Source organism: Oncorhynchus nerka, linkage group LG12 (genome assembly GCF_034236695.1).
Source record: "Oncorhynchus nerka isolate Pitt River linkage group LG12, Oner_Uvic_2.0, whole genome shotgun sequence".
NCBI classification, from domain to species: domain Eukaryota; kingdom Metazoa; phylum Chordata; class Actinopteri; order Salmoniformes; family Salmonidae; genus Oncorhynchus; species Oncorhynchus nerka.
The window spans coordinates 31,622,695-31,642,154 of NC_088407.1; the positions used below are offsets into that span (position 1 = coordinate 31,622,695).

At 43.5% G+C, this 19,460-nt stretch overlaps 1 protein-coding gene across 2 annotated transcripts in view; it reads left to right on the plus strand.

Annotated features, from left to right (window-relative positions):
• mllt3 (MLLT3 super elongation complex subunit) overlaps positions 1-19,460 on the plus strand; it is a 44,225-nt gene that overhangs the window by 5,667 nt on the left and 19,098 nt on the right. The window contains exons 1-4 of one of the 2 annotated variants that reach the window (XM_065025488.1): positions 12,758-13,169; positions 14,965-15,077; positions 18,062-18,144; positions 18,482-18,625. In XM_065025488.1, coding sequence (XP_064881560.1) covers position 15,077; positions 18,062-18,144; positions 18,482-18,625 — 228 coding nt within the window. In that variant the 5' untranslated portion in view covers positions 12,758-13,169; positions 14,965-15,076. Of the gene's footprint in view, positions 1-12,757; positions 13,170-14,964; positions 15,078-18,061; positions 18,145-18,481; positions 18,626-19,460 lie in introns of those variants that run through there. The other variant, XM_029674590.2, reaches the window with a different exon arrangement.

A 19,460-nucleotide genomic window follows, 5' to 3' on the forward strand; every position in this document is an offset into this window, starting at 1 on the left:
AGAAGGTTTGTTCAAACAGTGGAGCGCATAGTGGTTAAGTGTCTGGCACGGCTGGAAGGGATCAATTATAGTATTTGTTGGTTTGGGATTTTTAACCCCCCCCTTTCCTGCTGGTGTTTGAGTGTTCTTCGGCATGACAAGTGCTGGGAAACGTGCCAAAGTCGGTGTCTTGGAGAGACCCTGTCATATTGTAATTACACGCGACTCAGATTGCCGGGGAACATTCATCGTTTATTGGGAACAGTTGTAAAATCATGCAGTAGTTCCCCCCCCCAAAAAAATGTTTTTTAATTAGAAAGTATTTACTCTCCTTTAACACTAATACCCCGAACTCCTCTCAACAGTATGTTTATGAAGAATAGTCATTGCATCAAGAAAAATATGCATTAGGCAAAGTACAGAATGGGTCTTTATAGAAGAAATGTGTTTATAGGGTTCTGTTGCACCTCAGTAGGCTCTTTTACTATATAAATCAAGTCTTGAGTAGGACTTTCTTTGTTAAAGTTCTTATACTTTGGCGCTTTCACCTCTTTTTATAATATAAATATTCTGGTCTGTTGGGTATTACTGACTTGACTGTGGCCATTTGTATGTTAAATATGACCTGCCAGTGTCTTCCGGTTTCACACACAGTGGAAACTTGTTGCATGGGCAGTTGGACTAGACAGCCTTCTGATACACCTCACATGCTTATTACTTTGTCCAGGGTGTTAGCACAATTCACAACATGGTCATTGTCCATTTACCAACATCACCTATAAGTGTTCAAATATTTCCATTGACAGCAGGTAATTGTGTGCTTTCATGTTACCAATACCTATAGTAGAAGCCTACAGGGCTCTAATTTTGACTCCTATTCCAAAATGTCACTAGTATTCTCACAGTTTGGACTGAATGAATGACAACGGCCTATTACGATATTCATTAAAATGCTTGAACACAAGACAGCCATAGATCCAGTCAGCCACCATAAGGATGTTTTCATTGGTGTTGCATATGCTTGGTCCCTGTTCACTGGTGCAGGTAGGCTACAGTCTGTCGTACATGGTTGATTGTACACCCCCCCCCCCCCCTGCAATCCACCAAAGGCTGCTTTTGAGTCTGCTCTTTGTTGCAAAGAGACAAAACCGCCTGCTAGACTAGAGCCAGGGATTGAGGTTGAGATCAGTTCAAGAGAAAAGCTTTCTCTTTTTCTGAGAGAATACTGTCTCTGAATGCTGGATTACGGGTGCAAATGTTATAACCTGACTCAGTGGATTGGATGTTGTAAATCATCACGACTCAAGTGTGGCTTTGATAAGAAAGTAACTAGCCTCTTGGTCTTGCAAGAAAAAAATGCATAAACCATGAATTGTAAGTTGCTTTCTACTTGAGTTTTAAATTTAAAAAAAAAATAGACAGTTGCTGTTAAATGTAAAGTTTATTTCTTTATTCATGACATCAATGTTATGTTCTGTTTGATTTGTTAAATTGAGCAATATCTGAGCTCGAGAGCTTCATTTGAACATGGTGGTGAGTATTCAAGTGGGTGAAATAGAAGTGGCTGTATAGTGCTCTGCATAGTATGATGTATTTGGTTATGAATCTACCTTGTCCATCGGTTTACTGCGGAGTCATTGAGCAAATCAGTCTTTCAATAAACTGGAAAATCTGTCCGTTTACATGCGCGTAAACAAGAAGCCATTTCAACAAGCATAAATCTATACTCTGTTAGGCAAATAGAGGGGAGGTGGTCAAGGCAAGTGCCATTATACAAAGTGTTGCTTGTACTTGACGTTCCAAAGTGCTGCACGCATGTTGTCAATGCGTGCAGGGAATTCTTGGGGAATTTGGAACGGATCTCTTTATTCTTGGGAACACCTGACAGAGTTTGATGTGGTTAGCAAAAGTACATTTATCACCCAGTATTTCTGATTTCATGGCATAAATGACAGATCTAAAGATGTGCTCATGAGAACAGCTGAGGTGTGTGCGCGCCCGCCTGCCTGCCTGCCTGCCTGCCTGTGTGACAGTGTGGTGAAATCCTCCCCCACTATGTTTATTTCCCCATAACATTACACACAAATCAAACTAGTACGCTTGAGATGTACGCTAAAAGTATGTGGACGCCATCAAATTTAATGGGTTTGGCTATTTCGGCCACGTCCGTTGCTGATAGGTGTATCAAATCGAGCATACAGCCATGCAATAAGTAGAACGGCCCGTACTGAAGAGCTCAGTGACCTTTCAACGTGGCACTGTTGTTGGAAAGGTGGTATCCTATGACAAGTATGACAATGCCCCCTTGCACAAAGCGAGATCCATACAGAAATGGTTTGTCGAACGGTGTGGAAGAACTTGACTGTCCTGCTCAGAGCCCTGACCTCAAACTCATCTAACACTTTTGGGATGAATTGGAACATAGGCATGGCTCACAGTCAAATTGCCCGACCTCACTAATGCTCTTGTGGCTGAATGGAAGATTGGAGACTGTTATAGCAGCAAAGGGGGGGATCAACTCCATATTAATCCCCATGATTTTGGAATGAGATGTTGACGAGCAGGTGACATCATACTTCTGGCCATGTAGTGTATGTTCTGAAGAAGCCCTTTTGACAAGCGGTGAGTAAAATTAGGGTTCAATCTAGTCCCCCCCCTCTGCCCGTTCTTGATAAATTATGTGCTTGGCTAGAATAAAATGTTCCAAAACCACAGCAGGAAGATACTTAACCTTGTTTAAATACCCTGATATGACACATGCCATGATCTTACCCCAGTCCCTAGGAGGTGATGGTAGTATGCAATGTTCCCTCTAATTCTGGTGTGTGTTTACTGTGAACACTGAGGGTCTACTTGATTTGGCTTAGTTTTAACATCAAAAACGAAGTAGGAAATACATCCCCATAATATTTTTAACATGATAATTGCTGTGCTATCATTCAGCCTACAGTATCAGCCAATGTGTGGTGTTCAACACCTACGTTCCATGAGACTTAAAACAAACATGCAGGGTTTGACATTAACCTGTTTATCCACTGGTCCTTCAGACGAGGCGGCTGACGATGTTTGCAAGAAACCACTTTACAAAATAAAATTCATTATTAACATAACATTATTAGAGATTCAGACAAATTATGCTACGCTTTATTGGCTACTTAGCTTATTCAAGACCTTCTCAAAATAAAACACTGCCCCTTTAAGGCATAAAAGGTCTACCTGACTCGCTTTTCAAAGATTGCTAGAAGTGCACACATCTTGTGCTCTTGTAAGACGCAACCTCTTCCCTGGGCTAAAAACTCACTGACTAGCAAAGAATATGAACAAATATGCAAACGTTGCTGCATGCAGCTCTCACTTTGATCTCAAAGCAAGTGCATCTACTCGAGGCCGCTGTAGCCAAAACACAGTCCAGTTCAAAGTGAATGGCACAGATCCGTATATAGCAATGGTCTAATGCATACAGGCCTACTGCAGCTCTGATTGGTTATGGTCCACCAGTCTGTGTAGAGTACTGGCCTGAGTCATGCCTGTCAATGCAATAGAATCCTACTCCCAATACTCTGCCCATAAGAAAATATATTTCTCAGTTTTGCATACTAAAGCTTGCATAGTTTATTTTGTTTCGGTATATTACATTGAAAGTGGCTAATATTGTGTTGATTCGATCACAAATCCCACAGTAGAGCTACACGTCGATAGTGTTACCTAAATGGGGGAACTGAACTTCACTCAACTTTCTACGATCGCGCACAGGCTCGTATTTCTTCTGCGCGACGCTCCACGCACACACGCAGCTTTAGAGGGAACATCGGTAGTATGGTATTTCCGTGTTTTCACATGGTAACAAATTGCCAGCCTAAGTACTTCCTGAGCTCGAAGGGTTTTGTATAAAACCGTAGGCGCAATAAATTAGGATGCATATTTTTAGGTAGTTGAAATTGTTTTTGGTATGGTGGTTCGTTACTAGGTTACCCTCGTGAGAGTGCGCTGACATCAAAACGTGGTGTTGCCAACAGTGACATTGGGTTCTGTTTTTAGGCAAGGTCATGGTTTTCAGGCTAGGCAATGGCTTTAAATGCTTTCAGCCTTGGATCCTGTTTGCAGCTTATCTTTCAATTTGACCAATTGGGCACTCCTCTTAGCCTGAAACCTACCTTAGCAAGTTCAAGCTGTATCCTGGTTTGCAATCTACTGCCTCACATGTTTTTATTCTAAAACTTGGTGTTGTCTCCCCTAACGGGTAAATTACTGGTGTTCTGATGGTACACCTAAAATGGTAGGCTACATTTTACATTTGTGGAATTGTTGCACTCGAACCCCAAGACTCTTCAGGAGCAGTGTGGCATCAATGCTCTTCTGTTGAGTACAAAATACCTCCACAACCAGTCTTCAGCTTGGCTGAAATGTATGATGCCGTTGTCAGGTAAACAACCAGGCTTATTATTTTGTATCACGGGAGGTTAACCCTACCCCTCTCTGGTACCTTTGATCAGCATTCGGCCTCTGATGGGCGAAGCTAAAGAAGTTGAGGGCAAACCTAGCATAGACGAGCATGTTTGACTGTTTTAATACTGGTCTTGTTACATTTACATTTAAGTCATTTAGCAGACGCTCTTATCCAGAGCGACTTACAAATTGGTGCTTTCACCTTATGACATCCAGTGGAACAGCCACTTTACAATAGTGCATCTAGGTCTTTTAAGGGGGGAAGGATTACTTTATCCTATCCTAGGTATTCCTTAAAGAGGTGGGGTTTCAGGTGTCTCCGGAAGGTGGTGATTGACTCCGCTGTCCTGGCGTCGTGAGGGAGTTTGTTCCACCATTGGGGGGCCAGAGCAGCGAACAGTTTTGACTGGGCTGAGCGGGAACTGTACTTCCTCAGTGGTAGGGAGGCGAGCAGGCCAGAGGTGGATGAACGCAGTGCCCTTGTTTGGGTGTAGGGCCTGATCAGAGCCTGGAGGTAGTGAGGTGCCGTTCCCCTCACAGCTCCGTAGGCAAGCACCATGGTCTTGTAGTCTTGTAAGGGCACAGCTACCCCCTGCAGAAAGGGAGAGGGGTGTGTACACACACACACGCCTTCCAAGGATATGTAGCTCTGAAGGTCCCCTTATTCCCTTTCTCACTTCCCTCTTTTCTTGTGAGGCAGCTAAATGCCGGCTTTACTGTTTTAATATAGCCATCCTGCAGCTGTTGTGGATCATACCGATGCCCTCTCTTCACTTGACAGGGAATTTTTGCTTAGAAAAATGTCTTGTGGATGGTTGACTTTTTTTTTTTTAATCCATCCTAAATGTGTACAAATCTAGAATAAAGCAGGCTATATTAATTATGAAGACCATAAAATGACGACAACATTTGTCACAACGGGAGTGGTCAGTTGCCGTCCCCATTCTGCACTATTCTGCTCTGTCTCGATTTTAAAGCTTCCGATTTTGTAGCTTTATGGCCAGCAAGACATTTAAACAGACCTGCAGAAAATGGTTATGATTGGCTGCCATGCTGTGTAGCCTTGGAAACCTGATATTTAGTCCTGTGAGGAGGACTGGAGGAAAGGGAGGGGGTGAGACCGACCCCCATCCCAAAATAAATGGACTGGAACATGGTTTAGTCGGACATTTTTACTTTGGGCCTGTCAAAGCATAACCAATACACCCCTCTTATTTTTTATTTTTTTTAGGGGGACTGACTTGATTTCCGTCATCGTATTGTTCTCTGAACGTGATTTCCCTATTTTACAGATGTGTTAGTAAAGTAGCCTGTTATGACTCCCTATTCAATACATTTGTCTTTTTTTTTAGCCGGTCATTTCGGGTTCTGAAATGAGCACTTGCTCATCATATGCAGTGTATGCTCTGTGCTGTAAGGATGCTCTCACACCTGCCTCGAAGCCAGTGGGAATAGCTGGCCTGTTCCCTTAACTCCACAGTCATAATCGTAATTCAAAACCTCAGCGAACATTTTAAGGCATGATAGTAATAAATCATGACCATTGGCTCTATGGGAAGTTTGAAGCTATTGATTTTTACGGAGCTGAGCAGATCACATTTGTGTCACTCGCAAAATATATTTCCCTGTAAAAGATGCTGACGACCGGCAAACTGATGTTCACGTCTCTGCCAGTGTGAACTAAGGTATTGGGCAAAACGGGCTCAAAGCGTTGTTTCAAATCTTAAATCTAATCCTCTATTCCTATTTATTTGTGTAACAGTGCTTTTAATTTTCTAATTGTTTGGGGTGTTTCAACTACCCTTACTCCATGTTGCTTTAACTTACCTGGCCACCGTATATCTCTTTTCAAAAGCGATAGAGAAAATGTTGTGGGGCATAGGAAGTGAACTGGAGACTTAGCGGTAACTCTGCTCTTGCGTTCCCCCACAGCTGCACTGATTTCCAGTTTCAGTCCAGGAGGGGGAAGCTGCTTCTCCTCGACACATTAAAATTAATGATGCAACAGTCTAAAGTCACAGTGCCGCCTCATTATAGGCAGCAGTTAGGCCCTGGCGTTCAGGTGTTGCCGTGGCGACGGCCACTGCCGAATGGCATCGCTGTCGTCTCGGCGGAGCGCACCAACCCTGAAGTTAGCTCTGGACTGGAACCGAGAATGGGCTATTTTTTGCAATCAGCTCCGATGGCACATGCTGCTTTGTGGTGTTAAGCACCCCATTTGGCGTGTTTTAATCTGTTTTTGAGATGGTTCCTCTTAGGATGTGCGGGTAATATTTCATGAAAAGCGTGTCCCTTTAATGGAAGGGCATTTCGTCATTACGGGGGTGGAATGGGGGAGTTGAGAAGCATTACTGGATCTTTATGTTGAGATAGTGAAGGACTCATATTTTTCTGTAAGAAGCTCTACGATAACCAGTTTAAATAAGGTGTGTGTGTGTGTGTGCACGCGCCTGCTTTCCCTATTCCCTCCATAGCGGTGGGTTAGCGTAATGATTGGCTCAGTATGTTGGCCCCTGGATCTCGCCTGGGCTCCTGGAGTTGTCACATGAAGCCTTTAAAAAAAATATATATAAATTTTAAAAAAATATATAATTTTTTTAAACTTTCCTTATCCTCACTGCCTTTCCTAATCATTATTTTTGGGGTTGTGCACATACCACAAGTCAAGTCACTGGAGTACCCATAGACAAGATCTCCTCAGGCTTAAACATGTCTTAGATGTAGTGTGGCGTTCCTCTCCTCCCTTTGCTGTGGTTTCGCTAATGTGATCTCGTCTTGCTCTGATATTGATGGCGATATTGTCTTTGTCTGCAATGTAGTACGTTTTGATGCATTTAGAAGAGTGCAGGTTTGGAGATGTGCTAGCCTAGATGTGCTTGGTTCCGTTTTGTAGTCAAAAGTGAATGTTGAGACATTCGTCTGGATATTGGGAGTGAAAGTGCATGTGTGCGTGACCCTGCCAGTGTTTACTAACAGTTGTACAAGCTTCACTTGAACGCTATTATTTATTTACAGTATTTGTATCCCCCTCATTGTTATCGTTAATTATTAATTGGTGGGTATGATAAATGTTGTAAGCGCAAAGTCGATTTCCAACAACGAGTTTGATTTGTGGAGCCCAGAATAGACTCCTGCTTGCGGACACCAGATCCGCGCACACCTCTGCTGAGATAATTGTCTCCAGCCCTGGGGCTTGACATGTCATCCCTGCCTTCAAACTGATTATTGCCCATCAGAGATGTGCAGAGTGTGACTCATTCCTCTCCCCTGATTTCCCCCTCATGATTTGGGAGGTCTGTCAGAAACACTCCTCTGCCAGAAGCTCATTTTGGTTTAGTTTCCCTCACTTCTCCTCCCGCTGCCCTCTGACTGCTGCTTTACCTCTGTCACCCCAAGACAAGTCATGCCAGCATTACATCTATTCTCCTCTCCTGCCAGCCAGCTGGATATAGGCCTTTTGATGTCTTTTTTTTGGCATTCAACCCCTTTTTTTTTACTTTTTAAAGAGGGTGTATACATTTTTACAATTCTCAGGAAAGTTTTGTAGTTTAGGTGTTATTCTTATCATGGAGAGACAGGGAGTCTCAATAGCACAGGGCGTTTAGAGATTAGCAGTTGCTAGTCACTAGTTATGCCATGTGTGTGTGTGCGCACCTTGGGTCCTTCAGTTCATTCTACTGTTTCCTAAAGACCACAGGATGTGCACTGTCACAAATCTCCAGTGTTCCTTGATGTCCCCAGCACTGGACAAAGCCCCCCTCTGCCTCTACTTCCCTGTGCCCCCCCACCCCCACCCCTTACTGGAGAGCAGAGGTACCATCAGCCACTGGATGTGCCTCCCCCCAGCTTCTGGCCAGAAATCAAAGAGCTGCAGGAATTTGCCAGTAATTGTTTTACGACTCGGCAGAAATCATACCTACTTGTATAGGTGGAGCACAAAGGGCCTGGGCCGTGAAACGGCAGGCTGCCTGCCGCCACTGCTGCTGGCATGAAAGGAGTGGGAAAGAGGTAGAGATGGAAGGGGGGGGGCGGGACCTCTGAAAAACAGGAACTGAGCCGTAAATGCTCACTCTCCCCTAGTTTTGTCAATGAAAGGAGGGTGGAGGAAGTGCTTTATTGATGCATTGTCTATAAGGGCTGTCTGTTGACAGGTCTTTCTCTCCTGATCTCACGCTCGCCATAACATTTATTTTATTTGTATAAATATATATTTTTTTACTTTACAGCACCTAACATTTTAGTCAAGACTTGCTGCACTGTGTGAGGGCCTCATTTAATGAGCCAAATGGCAAGGTGTTTGGCTTTGCTTGAGGTTTACACACCCCTGTCATACTGTCATGCATATTAGTTATTCTTGGGCACTGTCTTGATGTACTAAACTGATTCCGTGTTCATGAAAGTTAAATGATATGGAAACAACTTTGGCTCCTTTTCGTTTTGCGACTCCTGGTTTCCATCAGATTCCAATTGTTTTCCTTTATGTTGCATTTAGGCCATGTCAGATTGTCTAAAATATTCTTGTTGAGAATCAATTTTTCAACAGAGACCTTGACTAAGACGGGCAGCATCAACACATCGGTTTCAGACATACGGGCAAATGACCTCAAGCAGACGAAGATGCCTCTTACGTCACTCCCAAAAATTATTTCACGTGTCTAAATGCTATAGATGGATATCTGTAAGAGGGGTGAGGGACCTGATGTGGTGAGCACAGTAAGGAATCAGGGCAGAAATACGTTTATTTTAGTTTAAGTAAAAGTAATATTTTGTCCAAGTATTTGATTCAGAATGGTTGGAAATACTTTTAAAATATGAGAAATTGACAAGTTGCCTCGGTCATAAGTGCATTCACACAGCAACATTGTGCCTAATCTATAAAGCAATTTGTAAATGATGAGTGGACCCTTAATCTCAAGGGAGACTTTTTCTACAAAGGTGTCTACAAAAGGGTTTATTGGAAAGATTTGACCATATATTTTATGCATTGTTTGACTAGGTCTATCGTGAGGATGACACCCTTGCAGTTTGTCTAAACGAACCGTCCCATCCCCCATATGTATAACTTGTGCAGAACTCGTCTTCCCCACCTGCAGCACAAGGAGTTGAAGCAGAGAGGGAAATACTTTCTAGTACAGAGGAGCTTGGGGGTAATCCGACGGCATGGAGGCAGTGATGACAAACGGGTGATGCAACACCAGCTTTGTTCCGTTTCACGCGCTCTGTGCCTGGGTGGGCGAGGTGGTTGGCAGTGATGGCAACTGCCTGCGTTTCCTGATAGCTTTGTTGTCCTTCCATGTAATGCATCTTTAACTGCAATGCCAGTTTTTCCCTTAAAAAAAAGCCAGTAGAGAAATTTGTAGAAGTACTAGATGACTATATTCTATTAGAGGAAATTGTTAGTTTCAAAAGCACAGATTTTATAAGAAATGGTTTAATGTAAAAAAATATACAGTACCAGTCAAGTTTGGACACAGCTACTCATTCCATGGTTTTCTTTATTACTATTTTCAACATTGTAGAATAATAGTGAAGACATCAAAACTATGAAATAATAGTATGGGGGGGGGACTTGAATGAGTAGGTGTTCTAAAACTTTTGACTGGTACTGTATATTTATGTCATCTCCCATCACGCCTCCACTATTACAGTGGCACTACACAGGACGAAGAATCAAATGAAAACCTGGTGCGGTGCTGGTCTGGGAGAGTGCTTTTGAAGGCTGGGAGAGCAGCTTGAACATCGGGAGTGATAGAGGGACCACCAATGGCCTTGTTGACCGATGGCTAGCCGCTGTGCTGACAGCAAGGCTCCCTGGGTAAAATATGGCGGGGGGGGGGGTTCTTAAGCCTTTTAAAAGCCAGGGAGCTCAGCAAGGTACGCTGAAAACTATACTGTACAGGAAATTAAATCGTATTGCGAGGGAGTGAAATTGGTCGCCGCAGCCACCATTAATGGCCTTTTAATTAGAACCATAATGGAATTCTACCCGGCAACCGATCATCCTGTTATGGTGCCAATTACGGCATGTGAGCGCCCTGTTTTCTAGTAAACCTCGTGCCCTCGTTCGTTGATTGGAGAGAGGGGGTGTGGTGAGCTGGGGTGGGGTTTTGGGCTAAAGGAATGTATCCCCTTACCATCTTGGCCCCTAATGGTCAATTACAGGGGATAGCTGGCATCAGGGAGACACTACAAATCTAAGAGGGGACTGGGTGGGAAAACTATACCCAGTTCAGTCAAGGTCCTATGCAGACTGACCTAACCTTCTAACCCAATCTGTTTGGCGGTATCATGCCATTGTTCGCATAACGACTTAATGCTGTTGAGAGCGTGCTGGTGTCTTCTTTTTTTTTGCTCACTATAAATGCTTGGTCTTGCATTGAATGACTTTAATTAATGATCTTTGTAATTAAAAACAAAGTCTTGTTATGAGTAGTGTTTTCTAAGACTATAAAATGAATGCTCTCGTTTGGGGTTTACTTTGAGGTCCGCCATGGACTGTTAAGCTTGGTGTTTAGTGTTTTTCCCTCTGTGCTCAGCTGTGGTTGGTGAATGAGGATATTGCCAACACGTGTTCACTGTTCACCCCTTTATATCGGCGTCGGCCTGGCCGCTGAATCATCATTCAGTACGCTCACATTCAGCTGTTTTGGATCAGTAGTGTAAAGGGGTGTATGGGACAGGAAGTTGCACCCTCAAGATCTAGGCGAGAGATCTGTGGTTGTCTATTTCTGAAGAAGAGGGTGTGGGGTATATGTGTAGGAACCATGGGGAAACCGAAAGGCACTAGAGGGAACTTTAAAAAAAATAAACGTTATGCTGTAGTCATGGAGTAGGCCATACTATTCTCATGAGATCCAACCATCATGCCCCTAAAAGAGTGTTTTTCCCACACTGGTAGTGCCCATACTATAATCAGAATAGAATTGTAAGAGTGACTTGTGTGACATCGTAAGGGAAGCTTGAGGAAGTGGTCCACTGTATCCGAGTGACAGATGTTTATGATTTGGTTACGAGGTTGGTATTGTTCATGTACTCCCCCTGAGGTCCCCCCCTCCCCCTTCTCTCTCTCAGGACCCGTGTCAGTCTAGGAGAAATCCCACTGAGTGTTTTGTGTGTCTGAGCGCTGCTACCATGACACCCTGTAGCTTCAGTGACACAACCCCCTCCCTGCCTATGGTGTCTTCCAATATGGTAGGTGCAGAATCACACCTTTTTTTGAGTCGTCGTTGTCGTCGCCCCCCCCCCCATATGGCAAGATGTACTTTGGGGAAGCGCTTTCATCCCTGGTTCTCCCTGTCTTTTCTTTTCTCGTTTTCCTTTCGCATGGTTGTTTTTGTCTGAGCATTAGACCATCTCTCTCCACTAATTCAAACTTCCACTCGGCATTGGCAAAAGGGAGCAAATTGCCTATATGAACAAGAGCTGGGCCCTGGCAGGAAACAGGCTGTATGTCTTTGATTAGTGCATGAGTTGCCAGGTCAGGTTGGTTCCTGTTGCTACAGTAGTGGTCAAAACTACACTAAACAGTCTTCCAACTATAAGGAACGTTTTGGTGCTGATGACTTTCAGGTATTTGTGTAGCAGCCGGCTTGAGGAATTAGCCTTATTTGATACAATGATAGAGAATGAGGATAAATGAACTCCCCATAGCCATAGATTGTTAGTGGCGGTTCTCTTCAGATCACAGTTGTGACATTCTACTTCCTTCCCCTTTTTGATTGGACAGACTGACACCCATGTTGTGGCATTGAGGTCCTAATGAAAATGCTTAGATTAGCATTTTTCTGTAATCAGTCTAGGGCTGAGGGCTGCTCATGGGCTTGTACATCAGTCTGCAGCCAGTCATATAGGTCAACAGTGCAGAAGAAAAAAGCTCGAGGGGGAGGTAAAATGGGGAGAGGAGAGCGTCGAGCCTGTGGTAATTAAGCCCATGCCTGGGACCAATTATCGGCAAACCAATTTTAATTCTGCAAATGGTTTGTTATTTCAGGTCGGCCGCTGCTTGGCCAAGTGAATGAGCAGATTTGATGAAGGCCACAGCATGGTCTACACTCCACCCCCCCCTTTACATGAGCATTGTGCAATACTGTCTAGAACTCTTCAGTCAACTCATTTAAGGCCATAACCTGCCACCTTCCATTGTTTGGCACTTGCTTGACCAGGGGATATCCTGGGACACCTTTTTTTGCGGCATTGGCTTTTTCCTAAGCTTAGCAACTGGCCCCCTGCATCTTAAGTCCCTTGCTAACTCGATTAGTCCAAATGGGAGCAGGTGACCTCATCGGTTGTACACTGGCCCGTGTGTGGAGCATGGTAAGCACAATGGTTTGGGGGAGGGTGAGGGAAGATGCGCCGCAGAGGTGAGTCCTCAGTCCGCTGCGGAACATCTAATCATTGCTCTCCATAGATTGAGCAGCTCACGCCACTTAACTAATCTCGATGTATGAAGACTCGCTGTGCAGAAGTTTGTTTCAGGATAATTATTGTTCCTTTTCACAACTTAATTTGATTCTGTAGAGTCTGGGAGTTCACGATTTGGCATATGAACATTTAGATCCTTTAAGCGAAGCATAATTTGTAGCCACATTAAACTGCTTTTGTCAACAGTTGTAATTCTTGTTTCTTTTAAAGTTGGACCTTAAAATGGACTTGAAAGCACCTCTTAATATTTTCTGTGCTATCCTTTCCCGTTGGGAAGACGCTTGACCTTTCTGCACGGCCTGCCATTCAAGATCTCACAGCTGGTACGTTGGATTAAAAATGGGAAGTGATTCACTGTGGCTTGATTCCCTTAGACACTAGAATCTCTAGATGTTCCAATTAAATGATGCAACAGTTAGTGCACCGTCTGCCTACGGAACAACAGGAACAGTAAGGCTGCGGATTCATGAATAATGGTGTTTCAGCTGAGTCATGGACCAAATGTCGACCAATAGAAATAGTCAGACTAAAGACTAGCTTTCAAATTACTTGATTTTTTTTAAAACTGCAAGTGTGAGCGCTGTTGAATAGAGCTTGAAATATAACTAATTTGTATAGGTGTCAATATTTGACTAGTTACCAGTATATACCTGTTCCATCAATGTTTCTTTTCCATAGGCAGACGGAGGCTCTTTCTGAGCTGCAAGCTCTCTACCATATGAGTTACAATATGGAGTATGACAGCATGTCCTCTGCGAAAGCTTTTTATTCAGCCACTTTGAAGGATCAACATGACAGACGTAGTTATTTTCTCTTGAAAGTGCTTTGGGGTAAAATTTCGAAGTGCAAGTGGATAATCTGTATTCTAACAGTTACTTTACAGACGTTAAGTGCATCTGTTAGGGAAGGGAAAGCGTTCCGTAATTAAACCTATAGGGAAAGGGGATACACAGTCCGTTGCACAACTGACTGCATCCCAACCAAAATGTGTCTTCCACATTTAATCCAACCCCTCTGAATCCGAGAGTTGCGGGGGGACACCTTAACCCACGTCATCAGGCACCCGGGGAGCAGTTAACCATTTAACTGCCTTGCTCAAGGGCAGAACAGCAGATCTTTCCACCTTGCTGGCTCTGGGATTTGAAACCAGGGACCTTTTGGCTACTGGCCCAACACTCTTAACCGCTATGCAACTCAATGTGATGGCACTTAATCCTGCAGTAAAGGCATGTTAAAAATGCCTGTAACTCAGAACCTGAAGCAAGGATATGCATATTCTTGATACCATTTGAAAGGAAACACTTTGAAGTTTGTGGAAATGTGAAATTAATGTAGGAGACTAACACATTAGATCTGGTGAAAGATAAAAAAGATTTTTTTTTTCTTTGTATTATCTTTGAAATGCCACAATGTAGTATTGCATTTTAGGTGAAATTTAGATGTTGGCCACTAGATGGCAGCAGTATATGTGCGGCAGGGTAGCCTAGTGGTTAGAGCGTTGGACTAGTAACCGGAAGGTTGCAAGTTCGAATCCCCGAGCTGACAAGGTACAAATCTGTCGTTCTGCCCCTGAACAGGCGGTTAACCCACTGTTCCTAGGCCGTCATTGAAAATAAGAATTTGTTCTTAACTGACTTGCCTAGTAAAATAAAGGTAAAAAAAAAAAAAATATTTTAGACTGATCCAATGAACCATTGCATTACTGTTCAAAATGTTGTATCAAGTTTGCCCAAATGTCCCCTAATTGGTTTGATACATTTTCAAGTATATAACTGTGCACTCTCCTCAAACAATAGCATGATATTATTTCACTGTAATAGCAACTGTAAATTGGACAGTGCTATTAGATTAACAAGAATTTAATCTTTCTGGCAATATCTGATGTCTGTCCTGGGAAATGTGTTACTTAAAACGTCATGCTAATCACATTAATGCACCGTTAGCTCAACTGTCCTGTGGGGGGAGGCACCGATCCTGTAAAGGTTAAGTTAAACATTCGCCATTTGAGATGAGGGAGGGCAAGGGGAAAGAGGGAACATCTGATTTCATGAGCGGAAGGAGCTGTTGGTGAAGTAGCTGCAAGATGTCTTCAACTTTCTTTCTTTTTTCACTGTGCAGTTCTATGTCCAAGTTTTGGCTCATTACAAACCAGTCTCTGGGGAAAGGGCAAATGCATTGTGACTGGCATTGTTCTATGATTGACATCTCGGCTTGATCAACGGGGAGAAAAAGTGAGTACCTCGGGCCTGCTCAATAAATAGGCTGGCCCTCTGTCTCCCTTCCAAACTTTGCTCTAATCGTTGGCAAAGTTCCTGTTGACAGGTCAATGAGTGTATTGCGTACCTCGCTCCTCCAGTTGCAGGTTATTTATGGGACGAGTCTTGTCCTGTAGGCAGAACTGGGATTTCCGCTAGATGTGCCTGCTGCAAAGTCAAAATTGTTATAAATTAAGACAAATTCAAATTTTAGTTTAAGGTCAAGGTTAGTCATTAGGTTTCAGATTTTTATACCTTTTGGGCTGTGCCAATTTGTGACTACTCTGCAGAGCTTCCTCCAGAACAAGATTCATTACGAAAAACGCTAACCTGCCTTCCAGTTGCTCCTTCACATGTACAGTGACCTTTTCAATTTCGAATAGGGAACCATAGCCAAGATGGTACTGCCAAGCCAAACTCCTCCCACAGCTCAAAGCTTAGTCATTTAATTTGCTTTCCTGCTTCCCCTTTCCTGCCTGTGACGCACACAGAGATGGTAACATAGCCAATGTGTTGGCTTGGTAAATCTTTTCTCATCAATTTAATGAGTTCCATTCTAGGGTCACTTGTTGCAATGATGTGTAGATTACAAGCAGTGTGCTTCTAATGGTGATCTACTCTTCACTGGTTGCTTATCCAGTTTTGTTGCCACATGAGATTTACAATGCAGCAGGGATCCTGCATTGAAATAGTGGTTTAGGTTAAGAGAGGAAATGCACCATAACATCGAATGGTCAAGTACAGCAAGCAATGGGATGGCCAAGCGCGGCCGCCCACACGTCGTGGTGTCTGAATTCGAGTGGGGAATGTTATAAATTACTTGATTGAAGAGTTAAGACATTGAGATTGTGGCATTTTAACAAAGTCTACAGAGTGAACCATTTGATTCGATATGTAAGAAACCACAACTGCTACAATGAAATGGCTGTGTTCTTCATTGGTTGACGAATCCCAAAAATGTACATTACAGCCCCTAATGACTTTGGGGGCTATCAAGACCATGGTGGGTTTTTTTGGTCAAAAGTCCATCCTCTCTCCTCCGTGACCCGGAAACTGATAAGTGTCTTTGTTAGTAGGCAAGCGGAAGACTGTCCCTCCCCTCTTTGATTTGAGCAAATCTAAATGAGAAAAGGCCTATATAAGGTCATGTGGTGAATGGGTTGTTGCACTTTGCTGTGTTAAATGATGGGGGTGCTCTTTCCTGGGCAACAAGTAGGGGACACAGTGGGAGGTAGCAGCATACCTGGGAGACCAGGTGTTGATGCTAGCTAACCCTCGGAAAACACCTTCCAGACAGTCTCTTAGGTCGACAAACCTGCGTCACCGCCACATGGGGGGGGGGAGAAATGCTGGAGGCTTAAATATGTGAAAGAGAACTGCTCAGACAGAGCCCAGACTATCCCACGCTATGTTTCTGGGTGGTGCAACTCATCTCATTCTCAACCCATATTTTCCAGGTTCTACATAAATAAGTTCGGGAGGCTACAGTGAATGGAACCTTTTAGCCACATGTAATTGAACCTGACCCGATCACACAATTAATCACGACCCACAATATTTGCTCAGCGTTATTGGATTCTGGGGCAGAGCATACACCAGCAGTGAGGTTGACTCTCGTTTAGCCATCCGAGCCGTCAGTCACCCTGAAGGTGGTGGCGCTTAGAGCTGGTGTAATGTGAACATCTGACTTCCTGTCTGATGTTGCAGTTTGGCTCCTTGGATTTTTCTCTCTTTGTACTAGGTTACTGCCAGCCAGGACTCTGTAGGGGACGAGTACTTTTTGACCATACCGACACGTGTTTTTTTTTTTTTTACGTTTCGAGAACAGTTTCTCAATTTCTGTCGGATTTGGCTAGTTTGAACGGTTGGCATACACTGGTGGAGAACGCAGTCATTTAAAAACCTATTTTTCTCTGAATGTTTTGTTAATCCCTGTTGGCTGTCTGTCATGCTGTGCCCTGCCATTCCCTGCTTTTACTGCCTTTTTAAAAGACTGTCTGACAGAGTTAGAATGACTGCATTTATACTATACCACTCCTCCAAATGAGCTAAGGGAGCACATTGTATATTACTTAGCGCTTTATCAATGTACAAACTGTACAATTATGGTTATGCTGCACATACTACTCCGTAAAGACGAACAAAAGATAAAAGATGTTGAACGGGAGCTTGTAGATTCTCTTAAATTTGCCTTGAACATGCAGACTAATTGGCAGTCTTGCTACAAAGCCCCCTGGGACATAGAGAATGACAAACAGGTGTGTCCGAGGGGGTCATCTGACCTGGAGCGCAGGTTGTTTGTCCTGGAGAGCTTGTTGGGAACCCAGCGTTTCATGTTGTGGGTTGCCAGGATTTGAGATGTATTTATATCAGAGTTTTTGGTATCCGTGTTGCATCAGATTGGTGGCGGAAATGGTCTTCATGTTTATAATGAGATCCCAGTAGAGGGAGCGCTTTCAGGTAGTACCTTGGCAGTGTGAAGTTGTGAGCAAGTGTGGCTGGCAGCAAGAGACATTCCAATTCCCATTAGTGCCAATGTCTCATACACACATTAAGGGCTTTCTGTAATCTGAAGGTAACCTTGACAATTATAAATACTTTATTTTTTATTTTTTTTAATGTTAAGAGGAATATATTTGGTACCTTGAGACTTTGCTGTTGCTTGTGGTTGGAATTAGATTAGAAAACAAATCACGTTTACGTCTTTTAAAAAACATTTTTCAAGGAGCTTGTCGACTCACCCACGTTTTTAATATATATATATATATATATATATTATATGTTTTTAATATATATATATTCAAGGCTTTAGTGACACACACATTAGAAACACTGAGCGGTGAGACACGGGGAGCACACAGGACTCGTATCATTGTTTCAGAGGACTAAGGATAACGTATTTACAAGTGAACACACAGCATTGAGTGAAAAGCACCCCCCTCCCTCTCTCTATATTTCAGTGTGCAAGGATCCACCCTATAAAGTGGAGGAGTCTGGATACGCAGGCTTCATCTTGCCCATTGAAGTGTACTTCAGAAATAAGGTACATTTAACAAGGTTTTGACCTGCGTTGCTTACTAAAGATTCCAACCTGTAAACATTTGGCGTAGCCTGATATATAGGAGACCATGATCATCCCACATTAGGACCTTTAATAATCTAAAAGTAGCATTTGAATTGTGGGTAATGGCAAAACATGTATATATTTTTATATCCACATGCATTTGCATAGTTCTTTATACAGAATATGATAGTTAACACTTTCTTTGCCTTTTGTACGAAAGAGGACTATCAATATGCATTTTCCCATTTGGACTTTGGTACGCAACTGACTTCTCTCCTTTCTTTTGTTCCTACGGATGTCCCACTGCACCTCTCAGGAAGAACCTAAGAAAGTGCGCTTCGACTACGACCTGTTTCTACACTTGGACGGCCACCCGCCTGTCAATCACCTACGCTGCGAGAAGCTCACCTTCAACAATCCCACGGAGGAGTTCCGCAGGAAGCTGCTTAAAGCCGGCGGGGTACGAGATGACAGGACTTGGGGGTGGGAGATGGGAATTTGACTAGGGGTGCATCTCAATAGCTGGTGTTTATCTTAATAGCCATATGCATGGGTGGCCATACTGGATAGGTAGGCTTTTGTTCCAGCCTTGCTTGAACACCTGATTCAGCTGTGAGAGCAGGGCTTGAGAATAGGCCTTCATATCCAGTATGGCCAACCCCTGGAGAGGTAAATTATTAAATGACAAATCAGAAGTTGAAGGGAATGTAACGCAATGACTAGCACTTTAAAAACATCCAGATGACATAAAAACTTTGCTGGCCACGAGATATGAACCATGTCGGTTGCATATCAGGCCAGCCATTGATAGGCAAATGGGCTTATCAGGCCAGCCATTGGTAGACAAATGGGCTTATCAGGCCAGCCATTGGTAGGCAAATGGGCTTATCAGGCCAGCCATTGGTAGGCAAATGGGCTTATCAGGCCAGCCATTGGTAGGCAAATGGGCTTATCAGGCCAGCCATTGGTAGGCAAATGGGCTTATCAGGCCAGCCATTGGTAGGCAAATGGGCTTATCAGGCCAGCCATTGGTAGGCAAATGGGCTTATCAGGCCAGCCATTGGTAGGCAAATGGGCTTATCAGGCCAGCCATTGGTAGGCAAATGGGCTTATCAGGCCAGCCATTGGTAGGCAAATGGGCTTATCAGGCCAGCCATTGGTAGGCAAATGGGCTTATCAGGCCAGCCATTGGTAGGCAAATGGGCTTATCAGGCCAGCCATTGGTAGGCAAATGGGCTTATCAGGCCAGCCATTGGTAGGCAAATGGGCGTATGCTTTTTTATTTTGTTTTGTTT